Below are 27,001 nucleotides of genomic sequence, written 5' to 3' on the forward strand. Positions count from 1 at the left end.
AAACTGCGAGAAGCTCTAGATAGTTGATGTGGAGGCTTTTGTGTTTGTTGCTCCACAGGCCTTTTATTCTGTAATCTTGGAGATGAGCACCCCAACCTGTCAGAGATGCACCTGCTGTGAGCACGATCTGTGGAATAGGGTCGATGAAAGGCCGTCATTTGACTGCTACCAACACTAGATCAATTAATTGACCCTGTGATTGATTCCACTGACGTGCCAAGCACTCTTGTAGGGGACGTATGTGAAGTCTTGCATGGGGTACAATTGCGATGCAAGATGCTGTCATTGCTAGCAGTTGCATGACCACTCTTGCTGGTAAGGCTTGGTAAGACTGAAACTGTAGTATAATAGCCTAAATATTCTGGCTACATTGGGAGAGGCTAGAGCTTTGACTGTCTAGAGCGGCTCCTAGGTAAGACTGCATCTGTAATGGATGTAGGTGAGATTTTTGTGCATTGACCGTGAAGCCTAGTTGATGAAGTAGGTCTATTGTGATCTGTGTGAGTTGTAGACAGTTTTGGTAAGTGCTCGCTTTGATGAGCCAGTCGTATAGATAGGGGAAGACATGAATATTCTGTCTTCTTAGATGAGCCGCGACTACTGCCAGACATTTGGTAAATACTCTGGGCGCTGTAGTTACTCCAAAGGGAAGTACTTTGAATTGGTAATTCTGGTCTGTTATCACAAATCTGAGATATTTGCGATGAGCCGGATGAATCGGAACATGAAAATATGCGTCTTATATCTAGAGTAAACATAAAATCTGCCTTCTGTAAAAGTGGAAGTACCTGTTGAAGGGTCACCAAGTGAAAGTGTTCTGACAGTATATAATGGTTTAACTCTCTGAGATCCAAAATAGGTCTTAAGGAACCTTCCTTTTTAGGGAATGAGAAAATACAGAGAGTAAACCCCTGAGCCCTGGTATTCTGTTGGAACCGGCTCTATAGCTGCTATCAGTTGGAGAGATTGCACTTCCTATTCGAGTAATTGTAGGTGTTCTGGAGACAATCTGTGAGGTCGAGCTGGAATGTCTGGCGGATTTCTGGTAAGCTCCAGGCAATAATCATGCTAGGTAATTTCAACCACCCATTTGTCTGTTATAGATGGTCTTCCCCTGATAGGTGTGGTATAGTTGGGGGTCACTGCTTATTAGGGGAAGGGGAGTTGCGGGGTGTGTTGCCCTTACCACTACCTATAAGTTGTTCCCTCTATAACCTCCTCGAAAAAAGCCTCTTGAGGGAAGAGGACTGGTAGTTACCTTTGTAGGTGGAGGTATTCTGGTCTAAGGATGTGGTTTTGCTCCCCCCCCCCCCCCTCCCCCTTGGTAAAAGGAACGACGAAAGGAACCTCGGTTTGAAGGAGACTGGAGTGCTCCCATGGACTTGGCCACTTCAATGTCCTTTTTTATTTTTTCTAATGCATGATTTACTTCGGGCCCAAAAAGATGTTTCTAGTCAACTGGTGTGTTAAGAATGGATTGTTGGACTCTGGCTTAAACCAAGAGAGCCTTAATGAAGCATGTCTCCTAAGCAAAATTCTAGTGTTGACCTCTCTAGCCACAGTATCAGTAGCATCTAGAGCACACCTTATGGAGGAATTTGAAATTAGCTCACCCTCATTTACTAAATCCTGCGCTTTGGCTGTATGCTCGTCTGGGAGATATTGAAGCAATTGCTCCATTTCATCCCAATGTGCCTTGTCATACCTAGCTAGAAGGCCCTGTGTATTTGCAATACGCCATTGATTTGCAGCTTGAACAGCTATGCGCTTGCCAGAAGCGTCTATTAACTTAGACTCCTTATCTGGTGATGGAGGATCCCCTGATGTTTGAGAATTAGCCCACTTACAAGCATTAGACACTACCAGTGAATCTAGTGGCAACTGGCCCTTGATAAATACTGGGTCTGTTGAGGTGGTTTTATACTTCTTGGAAACCCGAGGAGTCAAGATGCGTGCTCGTACTGGGTCCTTAAAATTTATCAGCGTGTCCCATCATGGCTCAAGCATAGGAAGCGTTTGTCACAACCTTTGTGTGGATCGTAAGGACTCTGACAAAAATCTTCTAATGATTCTTTGTGATGTGCCACTCCATGATACTATACAGCCTTGCCAATGAGTTCCAGGTGGGATACATTGTCATCTGGAGGAGATGGCTTGGCAAAGGTCTAGGTCATTATCTGCTGGAGGATCAACTGTATAATCCATCCACGGATCTACTGGTAAATGTGTTCCTCCATCATCAACCTCATCGTCCTTATGGTGAGATTGGGGAGAATCCTGAGGTGTGATTTACAAAGGATTTGAAGGTGGAGGAGGTGGTGGTGGATGAAAAGTAGTAACAGATTTCCTCTTTAAAGGGATCCTGTAAGGAGTGTCATCAGGAAGCTTATGTTTCTGAGGCAACTTGGTATGAATAGGACCAGTCTCAGGGTTAATATATAGTCTCTTGCTTGGGATCCGTTTTCGGTGGAACAATGTCTAAATTCGGATATGAAGTAACATCTTTTGGTGTTAACATTTTCGGCACTGGTGCTTTCGATGCAGGCATGAGCTTGTCTTTTGTCTTTCGGCATGGAGGATTTCGGCTCCGAGACGGATTTCTGTTTGGAACCAGAGGACTTTGGTTCTGACGAGGACTTTTGCAGGCTCGGTACCGAGCAGGAAGGCTTGACTAGCTGTTTCGGAGCCGAGCCTGAAAGCAGGGATTTGGAAACGTCGTCTCGGTGCCAGCCTTGGCCAGAAGGCAGAGATGGTGCCGAAGCCTTGTGGGTTTAGGGAGTGATTCGAACGGGCAAGGGTCACCTTGTCCCTGCAGCAGCTCTTCTGCGTCAAGGTCCATCTCGAGCGAGTCGGAGTCCTGCACCAAGAAGGCTTCTTCCTCCTCTGCCACTGATGCCTTAACGTCTTCTTGACCGGAATCTTCACCGAATATGTCCGGAGTGTATTCGATGCTCTGACGCTGCATCTATCGTCATCGAGCCCGAGAATTGCGAAGAGTTTTCTTCGATCGAAACAACCCGCAAGCTTTCTTCTGCTCCGGAGACGAGCACAAGTCACACATCCTGTGAGAATCAGTGCATGGATACTTCGCGTGGCACTGAGGGCAGAATTTGAACGGTGTCCGTTCCATCAACAGAGCCGATTCAACGCAGTCAGGCCTGAAGCCCATCCACAAAGTTTTTTGATCGAAAAGAAGATTCCGTTGACCGAAAGGATACGCGGAGACGTAGGAAATGCGTATGAAACAATACCGTTGAGGGTAGAGGATTGCGCATGGAGGGGAACTCAAAGAACAGTTTCGAATCGGAGCACAGCAATACACGTCCAAACCTGATGGCGGAAAAAAAACAATCTAACAATGGTGTCGATGACCATGAGCACTATCATCAAAAGGAGGAGTCACCTTACCTTGTGACTAGTAAAGACTTCTTCGAAGAAAAACAACTTGCAAACATCTGGACCAAATACTAGATGGCAGGAGTATGCAAAGCATGAGTATCTACAGCACACATGCCTCGAACCCCTATTTATACTTGTTCATATCAAATCCACCACTGTAACTCCCTTAATGTTTGCAGCTCATTTCAAGCACTCATTACCTGTGCCTGTAAACACTTAACTTCTGAGACGTGTCTTAAGATCCTTAGGAGTTGTACGCCAAACCCACTGCCAATCTATATTGTACTTTTTGTGATTACACTTGTGAGCCTGGGTGTCAAATACGGGTAGGCAGGAGCATGTAGGGCTGCCATTTGGTATCCCTCAGGCGAAGCGGCAACGCCGGCGAGCGCAACTTTAAAACTACGCCCCAGACAGAGGCCATAGACCCTGCTGCCAGCGAGTGTAGTCAGTCATGATTGTAGTACTGTGTGCGCTACTGAGCTGAGGGAGGGCCCTGGCGGCTGGAGCACGGGGCCTATATTATGCCCATGTCCCCGAGCCTCACCTGAGGCCTGCAGCTTCGGTGGCAGGCATAGGTGGGCAGCAGACGACTGCGGCTAGCAATTATTCAATTATAGTCTCACAGTCGGTCTCAGTGCCACCGGCCGCCTCACATGCAGTAACAATTGTGCATGAAAATTTCACTGAGCCCTGCTCCACTCTATGCCCCATCCTGAGGCTGAAGACCATGCACTTTCCGCCACGCACCATGTAGCCAATATACACGCACCATTTAATTTGAAACTAGGCAGCAGCGCCGGCGAGATTAACTTTAAAACTACGTCCCAGACGGACGTGACGGACCCTACTGTCAGCGAGTGTAGTAGTGTGTGATGTGCAGACAAGTCCTACACAGACTGTGAGAAGTATTTACAGCATGCAAATCTAGAAAGCAACCACAATGCTTGAGAACATTTCTACAGACAAAATAAATCAAACTAAGAATTCCCAAGTCTAAAGTACATACCGCGGCTATCTGTTCCTCCTCTTCGTCTTCTGAGGACGAGCTGCTTTCAGAGCTCTGCGCCGATTGCAATCCTATCTTTGCAGCCTTTGCAGGGGTTGACTTCTTAGTCAATGTATCTTGTTTAGACACTGGGGTAACAATTTTTCCCTTGGTGGATATAGGGGTGGTGGCTACCTTTGACAATACTTTGGCAGCAGGCTTTGGCTGAAACAAAAAAACAAAACAGAAGTAAGTTAGGTGAATGTTGGCCTTGATTGGAGCAGAACCAGCCATTTGAAATTTACAGATTAGATTTCGCCTAACTTTCCGTTAACCTTTTCTACAACTTTGCTGAAATGTACAAGCACTTAGGTGGTTACTTTGATATTGATTGGATTGAACCAAATGGTTTCAGTTGGACAGGAGAGAAGGATTTGTCTGTACATCCCTGTTTTAGGATAACCTTGTGGTTAGCCTAAATCCTAATTTGCAGCTCCTGGTCTGGAAGGCTAAAACTTACTTCCATCAGCCTTAGAACAGAGTGAGATTATTCCTATAGTCTCCTGACCTTTTCCTATGTGTCCCAATGCCTGTGCAGGACATGTCTATTATAGTTTCTGGGAACTTGGTGCAATGATAACCTATCAACTACCAAGGGGTAATCCTAGTTAGGTGTCTTCTGCATCTTCTATTACATATAGTAGATATTTGCATTCTGCTGCAGTCTGTAACCAGAGACTGTTGAACTATTCTCACATTGGTATTGTGAGTAGCCAAGTAGAAGGTACTTAATACAAAATGCCACTCCGGAAGGCCAGGGCCTTGAAGCCCAGGCTCTCTAGTCTTAATTTTGCCCTCCGTTTTAGAGCAGTCATGGAAAGTGTATCCAGGAAAAAAGATGTCCTGTGCTATTGTACACTATGGCATTAGCTGCTAATAATTCTCATTACGAGTTCTTGAGCATCAGTCAATCGTTGGTCAAATGGTTAGTTAAGATCATGGTGCTTCGCAGCAATACAGGAAATCAAACCCTGCAGCTATGGGTGATACCTAAAATGCCTGCGCTCTTATGCCTGCATGCCAGATGTGTTGCACTAAGGGGTGCCCTGCTGTGAACGCTGGATAATGAGCTATGTTGCACAATGGTTGTCACCCCCATCTTATGATCTTCAGGCAAATGCTGTAACAGGTACTAATGTTCTTCCACTGTTGCCTATTGAAGAGTATTGTGTAATTTGTTTCCCTAAGCCAGAAAGAGGTCTGCGCCCATCATCTTTTCCATGCATCAATCTTTTTGGTCCTCCGGTCAGAACAGAGCCTTGTGATCACACTGGGATTCATTGACCTTTTAATAATTAAAACTATGATGGAATGCGGCACCAAATAGGACAGTAAGGAATATGCTACTTACCAGTATGCATCTGTTCTTGGCATGTAGAGCTGCAGATCTACACACTTATGGATAGATCGCCATCTGGTGTTGGGCCCGGATGTTTGCAGTTTATTTTTCCTCTTGGAAAGTCTTTGGAAGTCACGAGGTCGGTGACTCCTCCTTTGGATCGTATTGCGCATGGGCTTCGGCTCCATCCTCAGATTGTTTTTCGCCAGCAGGGAAAGATGGAGCGTAGTAACAACAGTGAAGAAACCCATGTGTGTTGTATCTAAATAAGATGGACTGGAACAGATACAGATAGCCGGGGAGGCGGGTGCCAAGAACAGATGCATACTGGTAAGTAGCATATTCCGTTCAAGGCATATGAGCTGCAGATTACACACTTTTGCATAGACTATATAGCAGTTCCCAACCTTCGCGGTGACCACCGGTATCTGTTGCAGTGGTTTGAAATAGTGTTTTTAGTACAGCCTGGCCCACACTAGCTTGTTGCTTGGTTTGCACATCTACACAATAGTGTTTAGTGAAAGTGTGCGGTGTTGACCATGTAGCTGCTTTGTAGATATCATCTAGTGGGATGTTCCCTAGAAAAGCGATGGAAGCCCCTATCTTCAGTGTAGAATGGGCTTAAGGGGGAACGGAAAGCGTTTGTTTTGCTTTGTGGTAGCAAATCTGAATGCATTTTACAATCCACCTAGCTATCCCTGATTTTGAGATGGGGTTGCCCTTGTGTGGTGGAGAGAAAGAGACAAACAGTTGTTTGGTCTTTCTGAAAGGTTGTGTTCTTTGGGTAAAGTAAGGCCCGTTTGAGATCTAGCGTGTGCAGAGCCCTTTCTGCAACGGTCTGAGGTTGCGAGAAAAATACTGGTAATTCTACAGATTGGTTTAAGTGAAAAGGGGAAATGACTTTAGGTAGGAATTTTGGGTTGGTACGGAGAACAACCTTGTTCAGGTGCATTTGAAGAAAAGGTTCTTGTATGGTAAGTGCTTGGATCTCACTGACCCTTCTAAGGGAAGTGATGGCTACAAGGAAAGCCGTTTTCCATGTGAGGAATTGCAGTTCGCATTTATGCAAAGGTTCGAAGGGAGGCCCCATCAGCCTTGTGAGCACGATATTGAAGGTTCACACAGGTGAGGTTGGTACTCTGGGGGTAATTATTCTTTTGAGGCCTTCCAAGAAGGCTTTAATGGCAGGTACTCTGAAAAGTGATAGGTGCTGCCTGTTTTGTATGTAAGCTGCAATTGCTGCGAGGTGTAGCTGAATGGAGGTATAGGCTAGATTACACCTTTGTAGGTGGAGTAAGTAGCATATGATGTGTTGTATAGACGTCTAGAGGATTGATTGTGTTATGGCAATAAACAACAAATCTTTTCCACTTGACAGCGTAGCAGGCTCTAGTGGTAGGGCGTCTAGCTTCTTTGATGACGTTCATACAGTCAGGGGGAAGGTTGAGGTACCCGAATTCTAGGATTTCAGGAGCCAAATCGCAAGGTTGAGCTGCGCTGGGTCCGGGTGCCTGATCTCGCCATGGTTCTGGGTTAGGAGGCATGGTGAGGTGTGTAGCTTTTGGTGTGGTACTACCGAGAGTTCCAGCAGCGTGGTGTACCACGGTTATCTGGCCCACGTTGGAGCTACTAGGATCAGTGTGAGGGAGTGCTGTTGTAGCTTTCGCACCACTAATGGAATGAGTGGGAGAGGCGGAAAAGCGTACGCAAATTTGCCTGACCAGTTCATCCAGATCGCATTTCCTTTGGACAATGGATGTGGGTATCTGGCGGTGAAGTTTGGGCATTTTGTGTTTTCGTGGGTGGCAAAGAGGTCTATCTGTGGATGCCCCCACATTTGAAAGAACGGAGGAAGAACCTGTGGGTGAAGTTCCCACTCGTGGATCTGTTGTGTCTGTCTGCTGAGCAGATCTGCCACGGTGTTTTGGACTCCTGGGACATGTTGAGCTAGGAGAAAGATTTTGTGGGGAATTGACCATCTCTATATGCTCTGTGCTAATTGAGAGAGCTGTGGAGAGTGTGTGCCGCCTTGTTTTTGAATATAATACATGGCCGACATGTTGTCTGTGCGAATGAGGACTGCCTTGCCTGAAATCCGTGGTTGAAAGGATTTCAGGGCTAAACAGATAGCTAGTAACTCCAGATGGTTGATATGGAGTAACTTTTGTTGCGGCGTCCATGTGCCCTGCACTGTGAGGTGAAATAGATGAGCTCCCCAGCCGGAGAGCGATGCGTCCGTTGTTAGTATTATTTGGGGAACCGGGTCCAGGAACGGTCGACCTTTGGAAAGGTTTGTGGTGTTCCACCACTGCAGAGAGCGATGGGTGCGACCGTCTACCAACACCAGATCTGTCAGTTGCCCCTGGGCCTGGTTCCATTGGCGCGCTAAGCACTCTTGAAGTGGACGCATCTGGAGTCTTGCATGAGGCACTATGAAAATGCAAGAGACCATCAAACACTCGTGCTGGAAGGGAGTGTTGAAGTACGAATTTTTGTCGTAAAGCCTGAATGCTTGCAATCCTGGCCGGATTGGGGTAGGCTATTGCTTTTGAGGTGTCTATGGTGGCACCGAGGTATTGTTTTATGTGGGATGGTGTTAGCTGGGACTTTTGGCGGTTCACCGTGAAGCCTAGTTGGTGAAGTAGTTGGATTGTGGTGGCGGTGGGGTGTACACATTGGTTGTATGAAGTGGCATTTATCAGCCAATCGTCCAAGTATGGGAAGACGTGAATGTGCTGTCTTCTGAGGTGTGCCGCCACCACTGCTAGGCACTTGGTGAATACCCGTGGTGCTGTTGTGACTCCGAACAGGAGCACTTTGAATTGGTAGTGTTGTCCGTCCACTACAAATCTGAGGTACTTTCTGTGAGCATGATGTACTGGAATGTGGAAGTATGCGTCTTTCAAGTCCAGTGTGGTGAGAAAGTCGTTCTGGGAGAGGAGCGGAAGTACCTGCTGAAGCGTTACCATGTGAAAATGGTCTGAGTATGTATGTGTTTAGGGGCCGGAGATCTAGAATAGGTCGTAGAGTCTCGTCCCTTTTTGGTATTAGAAAATATAGGGAGTAAACCCCCAAATTTTGCTGATTGACAGGTACGTGTTCTATTGCCTGTTTTTGTAGGAGGGAGATTACCTCCTGCTTTAGCAATGTGGAATGTTCTTACGACATTGGGCATTGCCTGGGTGGAATGTTTGGGGGGGGGTAGATGTTAATTCCAGGCAGTATCCTGACTGAATTACTTGGGTCACCCATTTGTCTGAGGTGATGGTCTCCCAGACATGAAGGAAATTTGTGAGTCTGTCCCCGACTGGAGTGGAATGGTCTGGGGGGAGCGGGGGGGGAAGTCTGGTAGTAGGTGTGGCAGAACGGGCGTTGTTTGTTTTGCCTCTGCCCTTGTTGTTGTTACCCCTGTAGCCACCTCTTTGGTAACCTTTTGTAAAGGTGGTCTGAGTAGGGGACTTGTACGATGTGGACGCTCTGTCTGAGGAGCCTCTGGATGCACTCCGAAAGGATGAGCGGTGAAAGGAGCGTCTGGGCGGGAGAGACTGTAAGGCCCCCATGGATTTTGCTGTATCCGTGTCCTTTTTCATCTTTTCTAAGGCCACATCCACCTTTGGCCCGAATAGATGTTCCTGGTCAAAGGGATGGTTAAGGATAGAGGCTTGTACTTCTGGTTTAAACCCAGATACTCTTAACCAAGCATGACGACGGAGAAGGACGCTGGTGTTAATGGCCCTGGAGGCTGTGTCTGCTGCGTCTAGGGCACAACGTATGGAGGTATTTGTCATTGTTTTACCCTCCTGAATTAACTCGTTGGCCCTAGCTTTATATTTTTCAGGGAGATGGTGCATTATGCTCTCTAATTCGTCATAATGAGCCCTGTCATATCTGGCCAGCAGTGCCTGAGTGTTTGCTATACGCCAAATGTTGGCGGCCTGGGATGCTGTGCGTTTGCCTGAATCATCTAGCAATTTTGATTTCTTGTCAGGTGGTGGTGCATCACCTGACGCTTGTGAGTTTGCCCTTTTACGTGCCGTAGAGACCACCAAAGAATCTAGTGGCGCTGGTCCTCTGATGTAAGAGGGATCTGAGGGAGCAGGTTTGTACTTCTTCGATACGTGGGTTAAGGACCCTGGCTCTCACTGGGTCTTTAAAAACTTCTGCCGCATGCTTTACCACCCCTTTGAGCATGGGCAGTATGGAGGTGGACCTCTGTGTAGTATCGAATGTGTCTAGGAGGAAATCTTCCTCCACAGGTTCATTATGCATGTCCACCCCATGATAATGTGCTGCTCTTTGCAGAAGATGGTTAAACCCTAGGGACGTTGGGGATATCTGGTATATGGTAATTGTCCCATGGATCTGGAGATCCTGTAGTGGTGGGGTCTTGCGGCACATCCTCTGTATCATAATATGGGTCCCCATGATCATCATCGTCTGGAGATGGAGTAGGAGAACGATGAGGTGGGGGTGGAGGGGGTGGAGGTGGGGAAGGAAGAGGAGGTGGAGTAGGAGGGGAAGGTATTCTGAATGGAGAGGTAGCAGAGTCCTACCTCTTTGGAGGTGGAGGCGAAGCAGGCTTCTCAAATTGTCTCTTCTTAGTAGAGAGCGTCAAATGTCCAGTTTTTGGATCCTTGGTAAGCGTTTTTTGCAAGGGATCCGGTGTAAATAACTCTGGTGAGGTAATTTGGTCCATCGGCGTCGAAGGCGTCGGGGCCGATGATTTTTTAGGTTTTTCCGTGCCGGTTTGATGTTTAGAACCCGGCTTGGGACCCTCCGGTCTCTTGGTCGGCGCCGAGATGTCCTTCGGCTTGGAAGTGTTGGTGCCGGTGGCCTTGTGTGGTTTGGTCGGCACCGAAGATGGCGTTGTGCCGAAGAGCTGGATGTCGGCACCGAGGGCTTCGGTGTGGAGCTCGGTGTCTAGGTGGAGGCCGTCTTCTTTTTCGGTGCCGAAGTGTGTTTCTCGGCACCGCTGGCAGGCTGGCTCGAGCCAGAGCCGCCGGAAGGCTTACTTGGCTTCTTCACCGGGCCCGAAGGTGGGGTGTGTGAAGCAGTGTCTCTGGTCTTGCCTAGGCCCGGAGGCGAAGGCTTGACCGTGCCTTTTTGGATGTCGGCGCGGGTGTGGGAGGGGGTAGATTGGTACTCACGACCCTCTGCGCTGGGGTGATGTCCTCCACATCGGACTTGTCGGCCCCGGAAGCGCTGACTAGGTCCTCTTCGATACGATGATGTTCCGGATCGTCGATGTCGTCTCCGAAGATGTCGACTGGAATGGACGTCGAGGAGTGTGCCATGTTCCTTCTGGCTCTTCGGTCCCGAATAGTCTTTTTGGATCGGAAAGACTTACAGGCCGGACAGTCTCGAGCCTCGTGTTCCGGGGAGAGGCAAAGGTTGCATACCTCATAAAGATCGGTGTGGGGAAATTTGGACCGACAGTGAGGGCACTTTTTGAATGGATTTCTTTCCATGAGCCAGGACTGGAGCCTGGGTAGGCCCGAAGGCCGCCGTCGTCGACTGGAACCGAAGGTTTGTGTCGATGAGAAAGCGCGTTGATTGAAGAGATCGTAATCGAAACAATACAGCGATTGGGGTGAGGATAGCGCGTCGATCGTCGAAGCTGTTTGGAACCGGAGCGCGAAGATCACAACCGAGCCCGTTGGCGGAAAAAAACTATCTGAGGCTGGAGTCGAAGCCCATGCGCAATACGATCCAAAGGAGGAGTCACCGACCTCGTGACTTCCAAAGACTTTCAAAGAGGAAAAACAAAGTGCAAACATCCGGGCCACACACCAGATAGCGATCTATGCAAAAGTGTGTAATCTGCAGCTCATATGCCTCGAACACATCCTTTACGACGAATGTGTTACAAAGCATGCCATTACCCCGCATTTTTACTCCACAAAATCTTTTACAATGCAGGGCTTTACACCACAAACCATTACAATGCATTTCCAAAAGCATCGTCCCGGTGCAGTTATAATAGCAAATTAAGTTGTAATGGGGAATGCGTTGTCTTGGATTGCATTGCATTGTAAAGACCTGTGTTGTAAAAGATTTTGCCGAGAAAAACATGCAGTGTAATGGCACGCTTTGTAAACGCATGAGGAGTAAAGTGTCCTATTCAATGGGACCAATATATAAGTGGGAATTCTGCAGTGCAGCACAATCCTGGGCATTACAAACCTTGTCGTGGCCAGCTTCCTACACTTGTCTGCATCTATTTGCGAGACTCCTGATAACAGAGCAAGGACGGTTTCTTCTTTGCAGAGGGTTGAGCAGCTTTATCAGGAAACAGGAGCCCTCTTCATTCTCCTAGACCTGCACCCTAGGTAGGTGTGCTGCCCTATGCTTTTCAGAGTGAAATGAGTCTTTCACATCTGAGGAAATCATCAAATGCAGTCTGGTTAATACTGGTCTCAAATATGTTTGGATACTTTTCCATATGCATGTTCCTGCAGTGGTATGAATGATGAAGGATGCTATAGGTTCAGGTCAAACTGCACTCTGTTAGCCAAGTGGGTTGTATCAATGGTCTCTTGTGGCTATATTTTCTGGAAACATGGTTGGAATCCAAAACCTGCTCAGAAAAACAAGTTACTTACCTAATATAAAGCTCTTTCTTGTAGACTCTCTAACTGCAGATTCCTCACCTTTAAAATATTCCGAGGCCCCACCAGTCCAATTGAGGTTGAGCCACCGCTGGAGATCTTTTGCAGTCTCCTTATAAACCTGGATGGAATCCTATAGATTCCCCTGATGCTAGGTCCACTGGGACTGCAAGTTCCACTGCAGAGCCTGCATATACCACCATGGCATATTTGATGAGGAGGATGCAAAGATGCCCAGAAGCATCAGAGCCACTCTCACAGAGAACCAGGACTGAGGTGGAGATGTCAGATCAGATACCAAATGTCCAGGAGTTATGGCGGAGGTAATATTTAAACAAAAACAATAGCAACTCTTAAGTCCATGTGAATAGGGGTATCAAGTAATCCTTGGACAAATGTTCACATGTAACTAATTCTTGAAAAAACGTTTTTTAGTTGCACAGATATTTGTGTAGAGTTAATCTTTATAACAGCATATTCTATTCAATCAACAATAACCATAAATAAATTGTGAGAAAATATTACAGCGCTGCCAGTGATTAGGAGTAACTACGGTTCAGCCGAAGCAAGTTTTAATTTCCGAAAATTATTTAGACGAAGTGTTTCTCAAAGCAAATAAGAAAAGAATGAGTAGACCCCCAGGTGTCAAGACAAACCAAAATCGAAGAAAGGAGTGAAGTAAAATGCGAACATACATGGTGTGTTGGTTGCTTTATATCAAAAGACAGCAGTTCATATTCAGTACGGTTTAGGACACAGGGAATTAATCATTGCACCACAATTATGAAAAACAGTCAGTCTTCTTACATGTATCGACAGCGTTTCAACCCTAAGAAGAATACAAGGGTCTCATCAGACTGAAATTGCCTGGGGTTGGCTGGGATTGGAGCGGATCTGATCCGCATGGTGGGGACCACTAAGGAGTAGCAACAGTAATCATTCCTGGTTGGTGAAGGCACTTCTAATATGGACTTGTATACATAGACTGATATACGACAGGGAGAGCAGCTTTGTACAGAACTACACAGCGGTTCTAATAGGAGCACATTTTTGCCCTAAAAGTTCATTGCCATATTGATGATAGCCCATCATAGTTGCGATCCTAAATGAACTCTACAAGACCTCGTGTCTATTGAAGAGAGCCTACTATAGCTGCACCTAATTCTTCCAGGGAACTAATAAGGGGACTGCCATCCCCCTACAAGTCCAAATTAGAAACTCCTTAACCAACCAGAAATGATTACTGTTGCTACTCCTTAGTTCTGGATCAACTGCTGGAGGGGGGGTGGAGGGGGGGTGGACGGAGGAATCATAGGAGTAAAACCGCGAGGCGCACCAAAGTCCTTATGACTTCGCAGGCCGAGTGGCGAAACTGGGATGAAATTACTTGGCCTTTTTGTGCTTCCTCCTCGACGTACCAGAAGACTTCCACTGTGACAAACACCTGTTGTGGGAACAGCCTCGCATCCTGGACTTTGAGCCAGACTTTTGAAATTTCTTTCAGTGTTCGGCAAAGTACAGCTTTGCATTCCTGGATCGGCTTCGGGTTCATAAAGACATTTCTCGCAAGACTTGGAGTTGATTCGTCCCAGACACCAGACCCACAGCTTGTGGGAATCGGTCACTGAAATTTGTTTGGGACGGTCTGTACAAAATTGAAACCCTATAGTTTTAGGATGGGACAACTCATTAGGGCTGAGGATCAAGGTAGAAGCGAGCTCCAGATCCACGTATGAATGGGTGGAAAGAAAAGAACAGACGTCGACGTGCAGGGGGTGCATGTACTTGGTTCTTTCATCACTTATGGGGCAGAACAAAGTCAACACAGTCACAGTTTATATCTTCCGGATCCAGCCTGGTGCCTAGGGATATTCTAAAGGTGAGAAAGAAAACAAGTTACTTACCTGTAACTTTGGTTCTCCAGTATTGGAAACTTTCATAGATTCCCATGCTTGTATCATTCCCTGTCGTTGGAATGGGAGTCCCCAGTGTACATAAAATAGCAATAGAAACCATTACCAAAACAGAAACTAGACCTAAGCCCATTCTAGTTTCTGAACATATCCACCTCTTTTTGTAAAAGAGACCAAATATAGTGAACATCCAATCAGATCAGCCTCACCCCTTAGAACACTCCTGAGAGAAGCCCAGAGCCTCAGATTTTCGTAGCCCTTGTGTAACCATACTCCTGAAGGTGCTAGAGGCTGAGCTTTGCCAGGGGAGGAGGGTGGGTCGCATGGGAATCTATGAAAGATTTCAATACTGGAGAACCAAAATTACAGTTAAGTAACTTGTTTTCTTACTCCAGTGTTGGTACTTTCATAGATTCCCATGCTTGTATCAGAGTAGCTAGCAGTTATGAGGACATTTTTAGAACCATGATCGCTATAAAACCAAGAACAAAGCAACAGTCCATTCACCATAATAACAAATTAAATGGTCAATAAACATTCTTCGAAACATAAGAAATTATAAACACATGAGGTTCCAAAATGTTTAAGAGCAGAAAAAACAGTAAAATGGAAGGAGAGATGAAAGGGAAAGATCATCACTACTGAAAAAGGTACCCGAGGACTGCCTGGCCCACTGCTGTGTCACTCTGTGTTGAAAGGGTCAAACTAAGAAATACTCGGTGCTCAGGAGCCATTCCGACAACTGCAGGGATTGAGGATCCGGGTGGCAGACTTGGCCCTGGGACATCGTCAGCAGTGAAGGAGTTGGCTGCAACGTAAGGGGAAGATCCAGGGAGAGGAGATGCAGCTCTGTGAACCAAAATTGTCGGGGCCACGCAGGAGCTATCCAAATCATCTTGCAAGGTTCAACTTTGAGCTTCCTGAGAAGCCTGGGGATCAGCGGAATGGGGGGGAAAAGCGTAAACAAATGCACCTGACCAGGCCATCGAAAGCGCATTCCCCAATGATCCTGGATGGTAAAGCCTGCTTGCGTAAAATCAGCATTTCTTGCTCTCCGGCGTGGCAAAGAGGTCTATGGAAGGCCTGCCCCATAGGCGAAAAACCTTTTCCAGATTAGACTGGTCCAGTTCCCATTCATGGCTGACCGATTTCAATCTGCTCAGCGTGTCCGCTGTCTTGTTGAGAACGCCTGGAAGGTGCTCCGCTTTGAGCGATATCCCCTGCTTGATCGCCCATTCCCAAATTGTCTGGGCTTCTTGTGACAAGACGAGATCTGGTGCCGCCTTCCTTGTTTATATAATGCATGGCCATCTTGTTGTCTGTACGTATTAGAACTGCAGACTGCTGTATTCGCAGAAGAAAAGCCTGCAAGGCCAGGCGAATCGCTCTGAGCTCCAGTAGATTGATATGTAGAAGACGATGCTGGGGCAGCCAACGGCCAGTTACATGAAGGTCTTGCAAGACTGCTCCCCAGCCCTCCAGCGAGGCATCTGTAGTTATTATCTGAGGAGCAGGGGTGATCCTGAAGGAGAGACCCTGAGAAATGTTTTCCTCGTTCGTCCACCATGATGCGGCGTCCCTCATGGACACGGTAATGAAGATCTTGTCTTCGAAGGATCCGTCGACTTGGCGCCACTGCAAGTCCAACTCCTCCTGGAGAGGACACATCCGCAACCTGCAGTGAGGAATTCGAGGAATGCAGGAGGAAATGGACCCTATGAGGGAATTGTAGAGGCGAACTGAAAGTGACTCTTTAACAGCAGACAGGCCATGGCCATCAGCTTTTCTTGCCTCTCCAGGGTCGGAAAAGCTTTGTTGATGGACGTGTCCAGAATGGCTCCCAGAAGTCTGGCTGTTCTGGATGGACAGTCGCCTTTTCTGTGTTGAGTCAGCCAGAGATTGTCGAAAAGGCGTGTGCACGCCACGATGGATTCTTCTGCTGCATGCTTGGTAGGAGCCTTCAGCAACCAGTCGTCCAGGTAAGGGAAGACCTGAGGCTGTTTTCGTAGGAAAGCTGCCACCGGAGCTCATACAATTGTAAAGACCCGTAGAGCAGATCTGGATCAAAAAGGTAGGACCGTGAACTGAAAATGGCTCTGGTCTACTGTGAAGCAAAGGAACCTCCTGTGGGCTGGATGGATGGGTAGGTGAAAGTAAGCATCCTCTAGATCCAATGTGGCCATGTAATCCCCTGAGTTGAGAAGACGAAGGATGTCCTGCAGAGAAACCATTCTAAATGATTGATGAGATAGGTGTTGAGCTCCCTCAAATCTAGAATAGGTCGCCACTTTATTAAAGTCTTCCGGACCAGGAAGAACTAGGAGTAGAAACCCTCTCCCCGCTGAGAGAGAGGGACCGGTTCTATAGCTCCTTTGAGGAGCATTTGATGGACTTCCAACCCTAGAAGACTGAGATGTTTTGACGTAGTGGCACGAGGGGGCTTGGACGGTGGTGCATGGACAAATTCCAGAGTATGGCTGCATTGAATGATTTTCAGCACCAAGCAGTCCGATGTTATTTGCTGCCAGTTGTGGAGGTAATTTGAAGTTCTGCCTCCCACTGATGTTACAGGAGGAGAAGGGACAGTAGTCCAAGCCGCTATTGACGCTTGGAGGAGTCCCTCCCCGGGCGTCCTGGTCTTCCTCTGTTCTTCGATCTAGAGAAAGAGGATGATTGATTTTACCTCTGGTTGTAATTCGGCCAGTACGATTGAGAGTTTCACCCATATGAGGAATACCGTTGTTGCTGGTATCCTCCTCTATACGTGGCATTACCTCTACCTCTGGCTCCACAGAAGGGGACCTTGCGGTACTGCAGAGTCCCTAAGGATTTTGCGGTTTCTGTGTCTCTTGATGTCCTGGAGCGCATCATCAATATGATTCCCAAAGAGAGCTTCCCCATCAAAGGGAAGATCCAAGATCTTACTGTGGACCTCAGGATGGAACCATGTAGCCCGCAGCCAGCCTGGACGCCGAAGGACAGCAGCGCCCACAAGGGAGCGGAACGCAGTTGTTGCAATGTCCATTGCACAGTCAATGACTTCAGCAGACGTTACCGCTCCCTCCTGAAGAATCTTCTTCGCTTCTTTTTTCGCATCTTCTGGCAATTTGTCCAGATAGGGAGAAAGGTCGTACCACATCTGGCGATCATAGCGACCAAGTATCGCCAAGGCATTCGCAGCTCTGACCAACAGGCTGGACATGGAGGAAAACCTCTTACCCCGCATTATAGAGGCGTCTGCCCTCTATCTGGAGATGTCGTGAGGGGAGCAGAAGGATTTCTAAACTTTCTTTGAGCAGCCTGAGGGATGAGAGAGTCCGGTTTAGGCTGGCTGACCAAGCAGGCCGGGCTATCGTCTGGAGCCTTATATTTCTTCTCAAGGTGAGTCAGTACCGGAACTACCGTAGCCGGTTTCCGCATTACTTTCAACACATTACTTTCAACCCCTCATCCCAGACGTGGCCAACAATAGGAATAGAGCAAACTGCTTTCTTGTAAGGCTCCTTTGAAGTCATAAATGAAGCATTCAGACTGCACCGCTGGCATGGGCAGTTCAAACCTCTTAACAGCCCTCTCCATCAAATTATGGAAACCCCCCATGTCTGCGGGGGGAGAATCAACAGGCGCTGGCAAAGGAGAAGCTGGATCAGGAATGACAGTCATCCCACTCTGCGTCTGGAGCTGGTATTGTGACGTTGCCCTGGTCCTCATCAGAAGCGTCATCCTGACAGAGGCACCATAGGTGGTGCACCCTGGGCCACAGGCATTGGCTGAGGTGGTGGCAATTGAGGGGTAGCAGGTCTAGCAGGAGGAACAGCTGTAACTGGCACCACAACTGGAGCCTGTGACGCGAAATGAGGAAGGCATAGAGACCATCTCCTGTTGGTAGTCTTCCTGATAATCCGTGGAAGGATCATATTGCTGTTCCTCCATGTATTCCCCATCAGAGTCAGTGTCCTGACATTTGACGTGTAATTGAGAAGGGCTATCCGCATAGCCAAACGGTCCTTCATCCTATTCAGATCCCTCTTCGAGGAGGAGTGCAGGAGGTAGAGGAGTCACCCTCCTGGGGGAAGTAATCTCTGGTGTAATCTGGCGCTTTCTCACAGAAATGGTCATTTTTTTCCTTCGTCGACGAGGTAGTCGATGGGACCGCCAATGACTATGTGAGAACCGTCGACGAAGAAATAAAAGTCATCGACGGAGCAGTCTTCAAGACAGTCGTCACCACAACCGTCGTCGTAGTAGACGTGGTAGCCGTCGTCGACATCCTCATCGAAGACGATACAGCTTTGAAGTCGTCGACGCGGAACCCTGAAGCGTCGCGCCGTAGACGAAGAAACCACCGTCGACGAGCCCTTCGACGGAGTCAGAGTGGAAGGAGAAGACTGACTGTACCTTTGATGATTTCGTCGACAGTCGTAGGGATGAGGTCTTTTTGAAAGTTTTTGGAGGCCCTGGAGGAGAAGATGGAGGAACAGAGCTGGATTTCCTCCCAGATACCACTCCTACTGACAGTCCTTCCCACTCCTATATACCTCAGTGAGGAAATTCGCCAGGACTACGGCCATCAGACCTATGAGAGGTCTTTTTCAAGGCCTTACCAGGACGTTCTTCAGAAGGTGAAGGAGAAGCTCTACCCCTTTTTAGAGATCTTCTGGAAGATATAGCAGAGGATGCCTTAAGGACGGCCTCACCTGCAGAACATCTGATGGTAACATCAAGGGATATGAAAGCTGCCACTATACGATACAAATCTCTCCAGTTACTTCACTGTCAGGAACACTGGTATACCGCCCGCCTGGCAACTTAGCAGACTTTCCCAATAAAATCATGGATCAAACTTCCATCAAATGTACGTCAACCACCAATTACATACTATTGGGAGATCTTAATGTACACTTCTTGGACCCGGCTGACAAACAGGCCAGTGAACTACTCCAAGACTTTGCCTCAATGGGCCTTGACCTTAAAAATTCTCAGGCCACTCATGAAAGAGGGCAACTGCTTGATCCCATCCTTTCCAATATCCCAGACCTGAAAACCCTTGACCATATCCCCCTTCCATGGACGGACCACTTCCTGGTCCCCCTCGTATGGGATATTACCACTCCGCCCCCTCAACCCCCCAAAATCAGAACGTACACCAGGCGATGGCAGAAACTGGAACCAGACGATTGGGCAGCTAAACTCAGGGAAAACGTCCCTGACCCCTCTCTTAACACCGTAGCAGGGGACAAAGAATTCAACACTTGGATCACCCAATCGCTCGACGCCATTCTGCCAAAAACTCACTCTCTGAAACACATCAAGAGAGTGAATCCCTCACCCTGGTACACCCCGGAACTCAACCTCCTGCGCAAGGCTTGTAAAAAGAATGAACGCCTTTGGAGGAAGGAAAAAACAGAAGGAAAAAAAGAAATGTTCCGTACCTCTATAACATCTTACAAAAAAGAGCTCCGTAGCACAAAAATCTGCTTTTACGAGAACAGAATCAGAAACGCGGCCAGCTCGGCTCAAGAAACTTACTCTGTTCTTAAAGAACTCATTCACGCCCCCGATCCCCCACTCAAATCTCTCGACCCCAAAGAAGCGGAAGCCAAATGCAACAACTTGGCCACCTTCTTTGACGAGAAGATTCAAAAAATTCTCCTTGCTATACCCTCCCCCGAACCGGCCCATTTGGACCAGGATCTTACTATCACCATCTCAAATCCCCCCCTGCCATCGGCTAGCCCTCAACCCTCCCTGGACGTCTTTGGCCCTGTAACAACGGAAGAGGTAGGGGCAACCTTGGCTTCAATTAAAAGTGGTTCCCCCCTCGACCCTGCACCCCTCCGCTTCCTGAAAAAGGTATCAAGTACCATCATCCCCCCCCTCACGGCCCTAATCAACTCCTCCCTCTCGAAGGGCATAGTCCCTCTTAGCTGGAAAGCAGCAGCAGTTAAAGGCCTTTTAAAAAAACCCTCCCTAGACTCACAGGACCTCTCTAACTACAGACCCATCTCCCTTCTCCCAGGAAACAGCAAAACCGCGGAGAAGCTGGTCAACAAGCAATTATCACTCTACCTAGAGAGCAATAACCTATTAGGGACCTCCCAGACAGGGTTTCGCCCAGGTCAGGGCACGGACATCGCCCTCCTGGCAGCAGTGGAGAAGGCCAGAAGCATTCTGGACACGGGAGGATCAGTGGCAGTGATCCTCCTGGACCTCAGTGCGGCCTTCGACACTGTAGACCACCCCACCCTAATCCACCGACTGGGAGAAGTTGGACTGAAAGGTATGGCTTTGAAGTGGATAAAATCCTTTCTATCAGGACGTTCCTTCCAGGTACGGGAAAATGATAGCCACTCACCCTTCATCCCCCTCCGATGTGGAGTACCGCAGGGCTCTTCTTTGAGCCCTACGTTATTCAACGTTTACATGGCCCCACTGGAGAAGAGGGTCAGTTCATTCGGCGTATCAGTTATCAACTACGCCGACGACACTCAGTTGGTCGTAACCCTTTCGCACCCCCACCAAGCCCCCTCAGACCTTCACGGCTGCCTCTCCGAAGTCCACCGATGGATGAATCTTTCATCATTGAAATTGAACGGGTCCAAGACAGAGATACTGTTGATGGGCCACAAGGGGCCCTCCCTGCCACCTCACCTTTGGCCTAGCTGCCTAGGTAATCCTCCCGCACCCAAGGACGAGGTCAAAAGCCTAGGTGTATGGATCGAGAAGGACATGAGCTTTAAAACTCCGGCAAAAAGGACGGCAGGGACATGCTTTGGCCTACTCAGAGCCTGCAGGAAGATCTTTCCCTTGCTCCCGGAAACCGCAAGGAGGCTCCTCATCCAGGGTCTAATTCTGGCAAGATTGGACTACTGTAACGCCATCTACTTGGGAGCCCCCGAAACCACCCTTAATACCCTGCAGAAAGTCCAAAACGCCGCCGCCCGCCTACTTACGGACACACCGTCAAGACCCTTTGCTAGGCCAGCGCTCAAGTCTCTCCACTGGCTCCCAGTCAGAGAAAGGGTGGTCTTCAAGGCCCTCTGCCTGGCCCATAAAACCCTCAACAATAATGGCCCTCCCCTTCTGAAAGAACTCCTAATTCCCTACAAAGCGGAGAGAGATCTCAGTTCTAGTGGAGAAAATCTGATCTCGGTTCCCAGAGTCAAAAAGGCCAGGACCGGTGGCCGTCGTTTTTCGGTCCACACGGCCAAACACTGGAACCGCCTACCACGGAGACTCAGGACAGAACTGAACTACCTCCAGTTCAGAAAAACTCTAAAGACTCTTCTTTTCCCACAAATATAATCCCGTCAGACGGCAGAAACCTTTGGAGATTCAGGTTTAGCGCTGGGATGCTCTCTGAGTTACTACGCGCTTTATAAAACTATTAAATAATGCCTCATTACTGTCAGTGGAGACTGGGTCCTTCCTTGACTTCTGGAGCCAGGTCAAGAGACGCCCCTCACGGTCTCGCAGTGTCTTTGTAGAACAAGCATTTACAATGCAACAGGTCTCGCATTTGTAAATTTTAGAGCTATCGTACACTAAAACTACGGACCCAAATCACTCCATTCCAATGCTCGCAAGACTCCAAGATTACATCAGGTGTGATAATGTAATGTCAGCACGTATTTGTTATCTTAGCTCATCCTGCTATCCTTACACACTTGGAATATAATGTGACATTTATTCAGAATTAATAAGGGCAGAAGTTACAACTAAAAAAACTGCCTGCAGCACTGAGCCCATATACACTATAAGACAAACATATTTTCAAATACAAATGCTGAGTTTTAAGCACGACGGCGTGCTTGTCTACAAAATCAGAAATTTTCACGCTCGCTGCTAACATCAGCTGCAATAGTAATTACGAGCCAAATCACTCCATTCCAATGCCGCAAAATAAAGACAGCTAAACCCTTCTAGTAAAATAAATACAACGACCTAAATAGCAGTACAACTCTTCCCGAAAAATGAATTAAAACAAAATAAATAGCAGAAATGGACCATCGTACACTAAAACTACGGACCCAAATCACTCCATTCCAATGCTCGCAAAACTCCAAGATTACATCAGGTGTGATAGTATAATGTCAGCACGTATTTGTTATCTCAGCTCATCCTGCTATCCTTACACACTTGGAATATAATGTGACATTTATTGAGAATTAATAAGGGCAGAAGTTACAACTAAAAAAAATGCCTGCAGCACTGAGCCCATATACACTATAAGACAAGCATAGTTTCAAATACAAATGTTTAGTTTTATGCACGACGGCGTGCTTGTCTACAAAATGATGAATTTTCACGCTCACTGCTAACATCAGCTGCGATAGTATAGTTACAGCACGAAATTGTAACATGAAATCATCCTGCCGTCTTTACATACTTAGAACATGGGATGAGATTCGAGAGGGATTAATAAAGTTAGAGCTTGCAAGTATAAAACACCCGAAAACAGTGAGCCCATGTGGTTACAACAACAAAACAGCACCAAAGGCTAAAGTGATGTTCCTTATAACACGAGCACAGTTGTAAATAAGAAACGTTTGTTTTGTGCAAATGTATACCATTTTACACATCAACACGCTTCACGCTCGCTGCTGATATCAAGTGAGATGGTATATTTACGGGACTTCACTCACACATCAAATCATCCTGCTATCCTTACGAGGTCAGTACATGGTGTGACATTTGTTATATATTCATAAAGGCACAAGGCACAACTATAAAAGAGCCTGAAGCATTGCGCCCATGTACACTATTATTCAAGGGTTTCCTACCCGCATCCACGCTACGCGCACACAGCCACTTCGCAGTGCCCTTCAATTGGGAATAATGTGTGAAAAGGGTAAAAAAATCGGAAGACAGAAAGTCTGGTATGGTGTCAAGCGTCAACTTGTTTGTGACAGCTGAGAACCGAAACCAGGCCAAGATAATGAAGTACATTAAGATGGGCAGTATAGATTGTAATCTCTTCGTTCCCAGCCTCAAAGAGATGCAAATGAAGACACAGAGTGATGCGAAAGGTCTTTTCCATTCCAATGCCACAAAGTAAAAAACAGCCAAACTCCCGGGAAAATAAATCAAAACGCGCTAAATAGCAATGCAACTCTCCCGGGAAAATAAATTAAAATAAGCAAAAAAGCAGACAAGCGCGCACTGAAGCTGACGGAGTGGGAGGGGGAGAGGGGGCGGGCACGCAGGCTGCCAAATGGTGGGATGAATAGTGAAAGCGAAGCTGACGGAGTGGGAGGGGGAGTGGGGGCGGGCACGCAGGCTGCCAAATGGTGCGATGAATAGTGAAAGCAAACAAGTGGTTGCAGGACTCCAAATGGTGCGCGCGCCCGGACGGGTCACATGCACTGTAGTTGGAGGCCTGCAAAGCCACTGTTTGCACTTCCAAAACGCGCTTACTATAAGTCTCGCCAGAGCCAGCGCTAAAGCGCTGGTCAGGCGAGACCTAAAAAGTGCAACATATTTTACAGTCTGCTGCCTTATGGTCTGGGTACAGACAGTAAATACAATCCTTGTGCTGGTCCTCCACATAAACCTCTTCTTAGCACAAGTTGCAAAAGCTTTAAAAAGGGCTTTCTTCTCCTTATCAGACATCTTGACACGAAGTCCAAGCAGGTCTTGAAGAAAAACAAGTGTAGTAGTAAGGTTAACAGGAAAAAACAGAGCAGAGCTCAGTGGAGACTCCCTTGCACACATGCAATAGAAAATCTGAGGCTCTGGGCTTCTCAGGAGGGTTCTAAGGGGTGAGGCTGATCGGATTAGTTGTTCACTTTATTTGGTCTCTTTTACAAAAAGAGGTGAATATGTTGCAAAACTAGAATGGGCCTAGGCCTAGTTTCTGTTTTGGTGATGGTTTCTATTGCTATTTTATGTATACCGGGGACTCCCATTCCGACTACGGGGAATGATACAAGCATGGGAATCTATGAAAGTTCCAATACTGGAGTAATCTGCAATTAGATTCCATAAGAAAATAATGGTCTATATGTACACGGAATATGTGAGGCATGAGTACATTGGAAATTAGATTATGGGAAGCAGCAGTGGATGCTTCAGAAGACCAGGAATTTCAGTCGATGAGTAAAAGGGTAATGGTTATTACATCCAAAACTGCCTCTAATGTTTCAGAGGCCTGCTCCTAATTAAAGTTAAGCTTTAAAAAAAGAACACACGAAGTGGCCAAGATGGTGGAGAGCTGAGACGTGTTTTTTCTTCGGTCCTCCACCCGCCGACTGTTAGCACCGGCCTTGATTTGCACAGGAAACAGCTGTCGTGCCTCCTGCCGCACCCAGGAACGGGCGATTCCCGGGTTTATACGACCGAGTCTGTGGCTGCCGGTCCAGGCCCGTCCCAGACCCCGGGAGTGGCGTCTACGGCGGCTGGTGCGTCTCAGGTGATGAGACCGAAGCCCTGAGCTTTCACTGGAGGAGCACTCTAATTGGCTCAGGTCATCCGCGGAAAGCAGCGGCGCTCCTGGCGCGCCAGACCAGGACCCCGGGGGAGCAGGCACTCGGTGGTGGGGCTCCAGGCACCGCCCAGAGACACACGAGGGCCCTTCAACGAGCCTTTGAGATATCGGCGACCCCCCACGGGAGCACTGGTGCTACTGGCGTAAGGAGCGGCGCACTGGGAGGCGCTCGGGGCTTTGGCCCTGTGGGACGACCCTTCGGATCCTGGGCGATGAGTTTCGGCGATATCCCCGCATTCTGCCACGCCCTACCTCCCCGGGGCCTGACGCACTAAACACCATAGAGAGCCTCCCTGGTCCCTGGGTTTTCGGCTCTCGCCCCCATCTTGCGTCTGCAACCGGGCCCAGCCCCTGCTACCGGCTGGCCCCCATCACAACGTGGCAGGTGAAAGCAGCGTTGATTGCGCACTGCGTGCCATCTTAGGCGACACCGCGTTCTTCTTGCAAGACTGCGGCACAAGGCAATCCCCGCAATGAGGTGGATACAGCGCAGTGTGGGACAGCTGATAGGGAGGCACTTCGGCCTCCGGCCCTGTAGTCTTCGTTAGCAGCCTACCTTGGTGAGCTGTGCTGCCTCCTTGCAGCTCCTGGGTTGGACTGGGCCATGAGGCCTATAAACTCGCTACCCTGTGACCTCGACTGAATATTTGACACCATCTGGCGAAGACCCTGCCAGTCCTCACAGTCCGCGCACCTGGGGGACAGGTTTGATCTACCGGCCCGCTTGACAAGACGCCGAAGTGGCCCTGTTCCACCCCACTAGCGATCGTCGCAGCTACAACAACAGAGACTGACTATGACATCTGAAGGATAAGTCGGTTACTAGAGAAAAATCGCTGGAAGACCTGTTCGCTAAATCACAAAGTGGGGGGCCCGGCAACTCGGATCGGCTGAGCCCAACATCACAGATGGCAGCCTCGGCGGAGGCACCAGTGACACGGGCCTTTCTGGAATCTCTCTTCGCCACACTGCGCGAAGACCTCCAAACCGTTAAGCGCGATCTCACAGCGGAACTCAAAAGACGTTCGCAAGGATGTGGACGACATAGGGCAAAGAGTGGCGACCCTGGAAGACAAGAGTGACTCCCGGGACACCAAAATGGCGGCACTACAAAAGGAGGTACTCCGCATTCACGAACAGGTGGTACTCCGCATTCACGAACAGGTGGATGTGCAGTCTCACCTAGAAGATCTAGAGAACTGCTCCCGTCGCCATAACATCAGGATCCGAGGAGTGGGCACTAACGAGGAAGCGGGGGACATTTTTACCTTTGTGCGAGAACTCTTCAATCATATCTTGAGGAACCCCTTGGACACCCCGTTGGAGCTAGACGGCGCGCACAGGGTGGGTCCACCCAGAGCGGCGATGGCACCCCCCACGGACATATTGGTTTGTGTCCAGGACTTCCACACTAAGGAAGAGGTCTTGCGCAAAGTTCCTTCTCTACAACAAATCACCTTCCACAACCAGACACCCACCCTTTATCAAGATCTTGCAGCAATCACTCTCCAGAAACGCAGAACCTTCCAGCCCATCACTGAGGTCCTCAGCCAACGCAACATCCCCTACTCCTGGGGACATCCGTTCCGCCTAGTGTTCCGACACGACGGCAAACTGTTCCAACTCCGCTCCTTGTTTGAAGCCAGCAAACTCCTGGGGATCACTCTCCCAGAGGACACAGATGATGGGGTCACTCAGATCAGGCGTCTAATCATGGCAGACCGCAGTGGAGACAGCAAAGAATACGGCGTCGTGCCCGTCGACCGGATCCTACAGAGATCAAGATGTAGCAACAAGCTGCTCTGGAAGCCTTGCCGTCTACTGAATGACCGACCCTGGTTATTTTGATGTATCCTTTAACACAGCAGGGGGGGGGGGGGGGGGAGGAAGAAGGGCTGAGGATGGCCACGCGATCGCCCAACAGACTTCTCCTCTGTTCATCCCTGGATGACGGACAATGTTTGAACACTGAACTGTTTCAGGCGCCCGTTGCGTCTTACTGGGTTTCTTCTCTATTTTTCGTTTCTTATGTTTGGGGTCTCCTTCTATTCCTTTCACTCTTCACCCTCTCTCCTCTTTCCAACATGGAGTTGCCTCTGGCTCACTGGGCGCTGCCACCTCTTAGTCACAATGCCGCTGCAGTGGGTAACTACTTTTCAGCACGCCCTGGGTCCTGGCACTGCAGGGACTCCCGATTGGCACTTTTAC

General features: G+C 48.3%; 1 protein-coding gene across 10 annotated transcripts in view; it reads right to left on the reverse strand.

The window, feature by feature from the left end:
- TCOF1 (treacle ribosome biogenesis factor 1) overlaps positions 1 to 27,001 on the reverse strand; it is a 286,142-nt gene that overhangs the window by 107,785 nt on the left and 151,356 nt on the right. For all 10 annotated transcript variants that reach the window (XM_085617719.1, XM_085617714.1, XM_085617713.1 and 7 more), the window contains one exon: positions 4,409 to 4,612. In XM_085617719.1, the coding sequence (XP_085473845.1) occupies positions 4,409 to 4,612 (204 nt within the window). The remainder of the gene's footprint in view (positions 1 to 4,408; positions 4,613 to 27,001) is intronic.

This window comes from Triturus cristatus, chromosome 7, assembly GCF_964204655.1.
Source record: "Triturus cristatus chromosome 7, aTriCri1.1, whole genome shotgun sequence".
NCBI classification, from domain to species: Eukaryota; Metazoa; Chordata; class Amphibia; order Caudata; family Salamandridae; genus Triturus; species Triturus cristatus.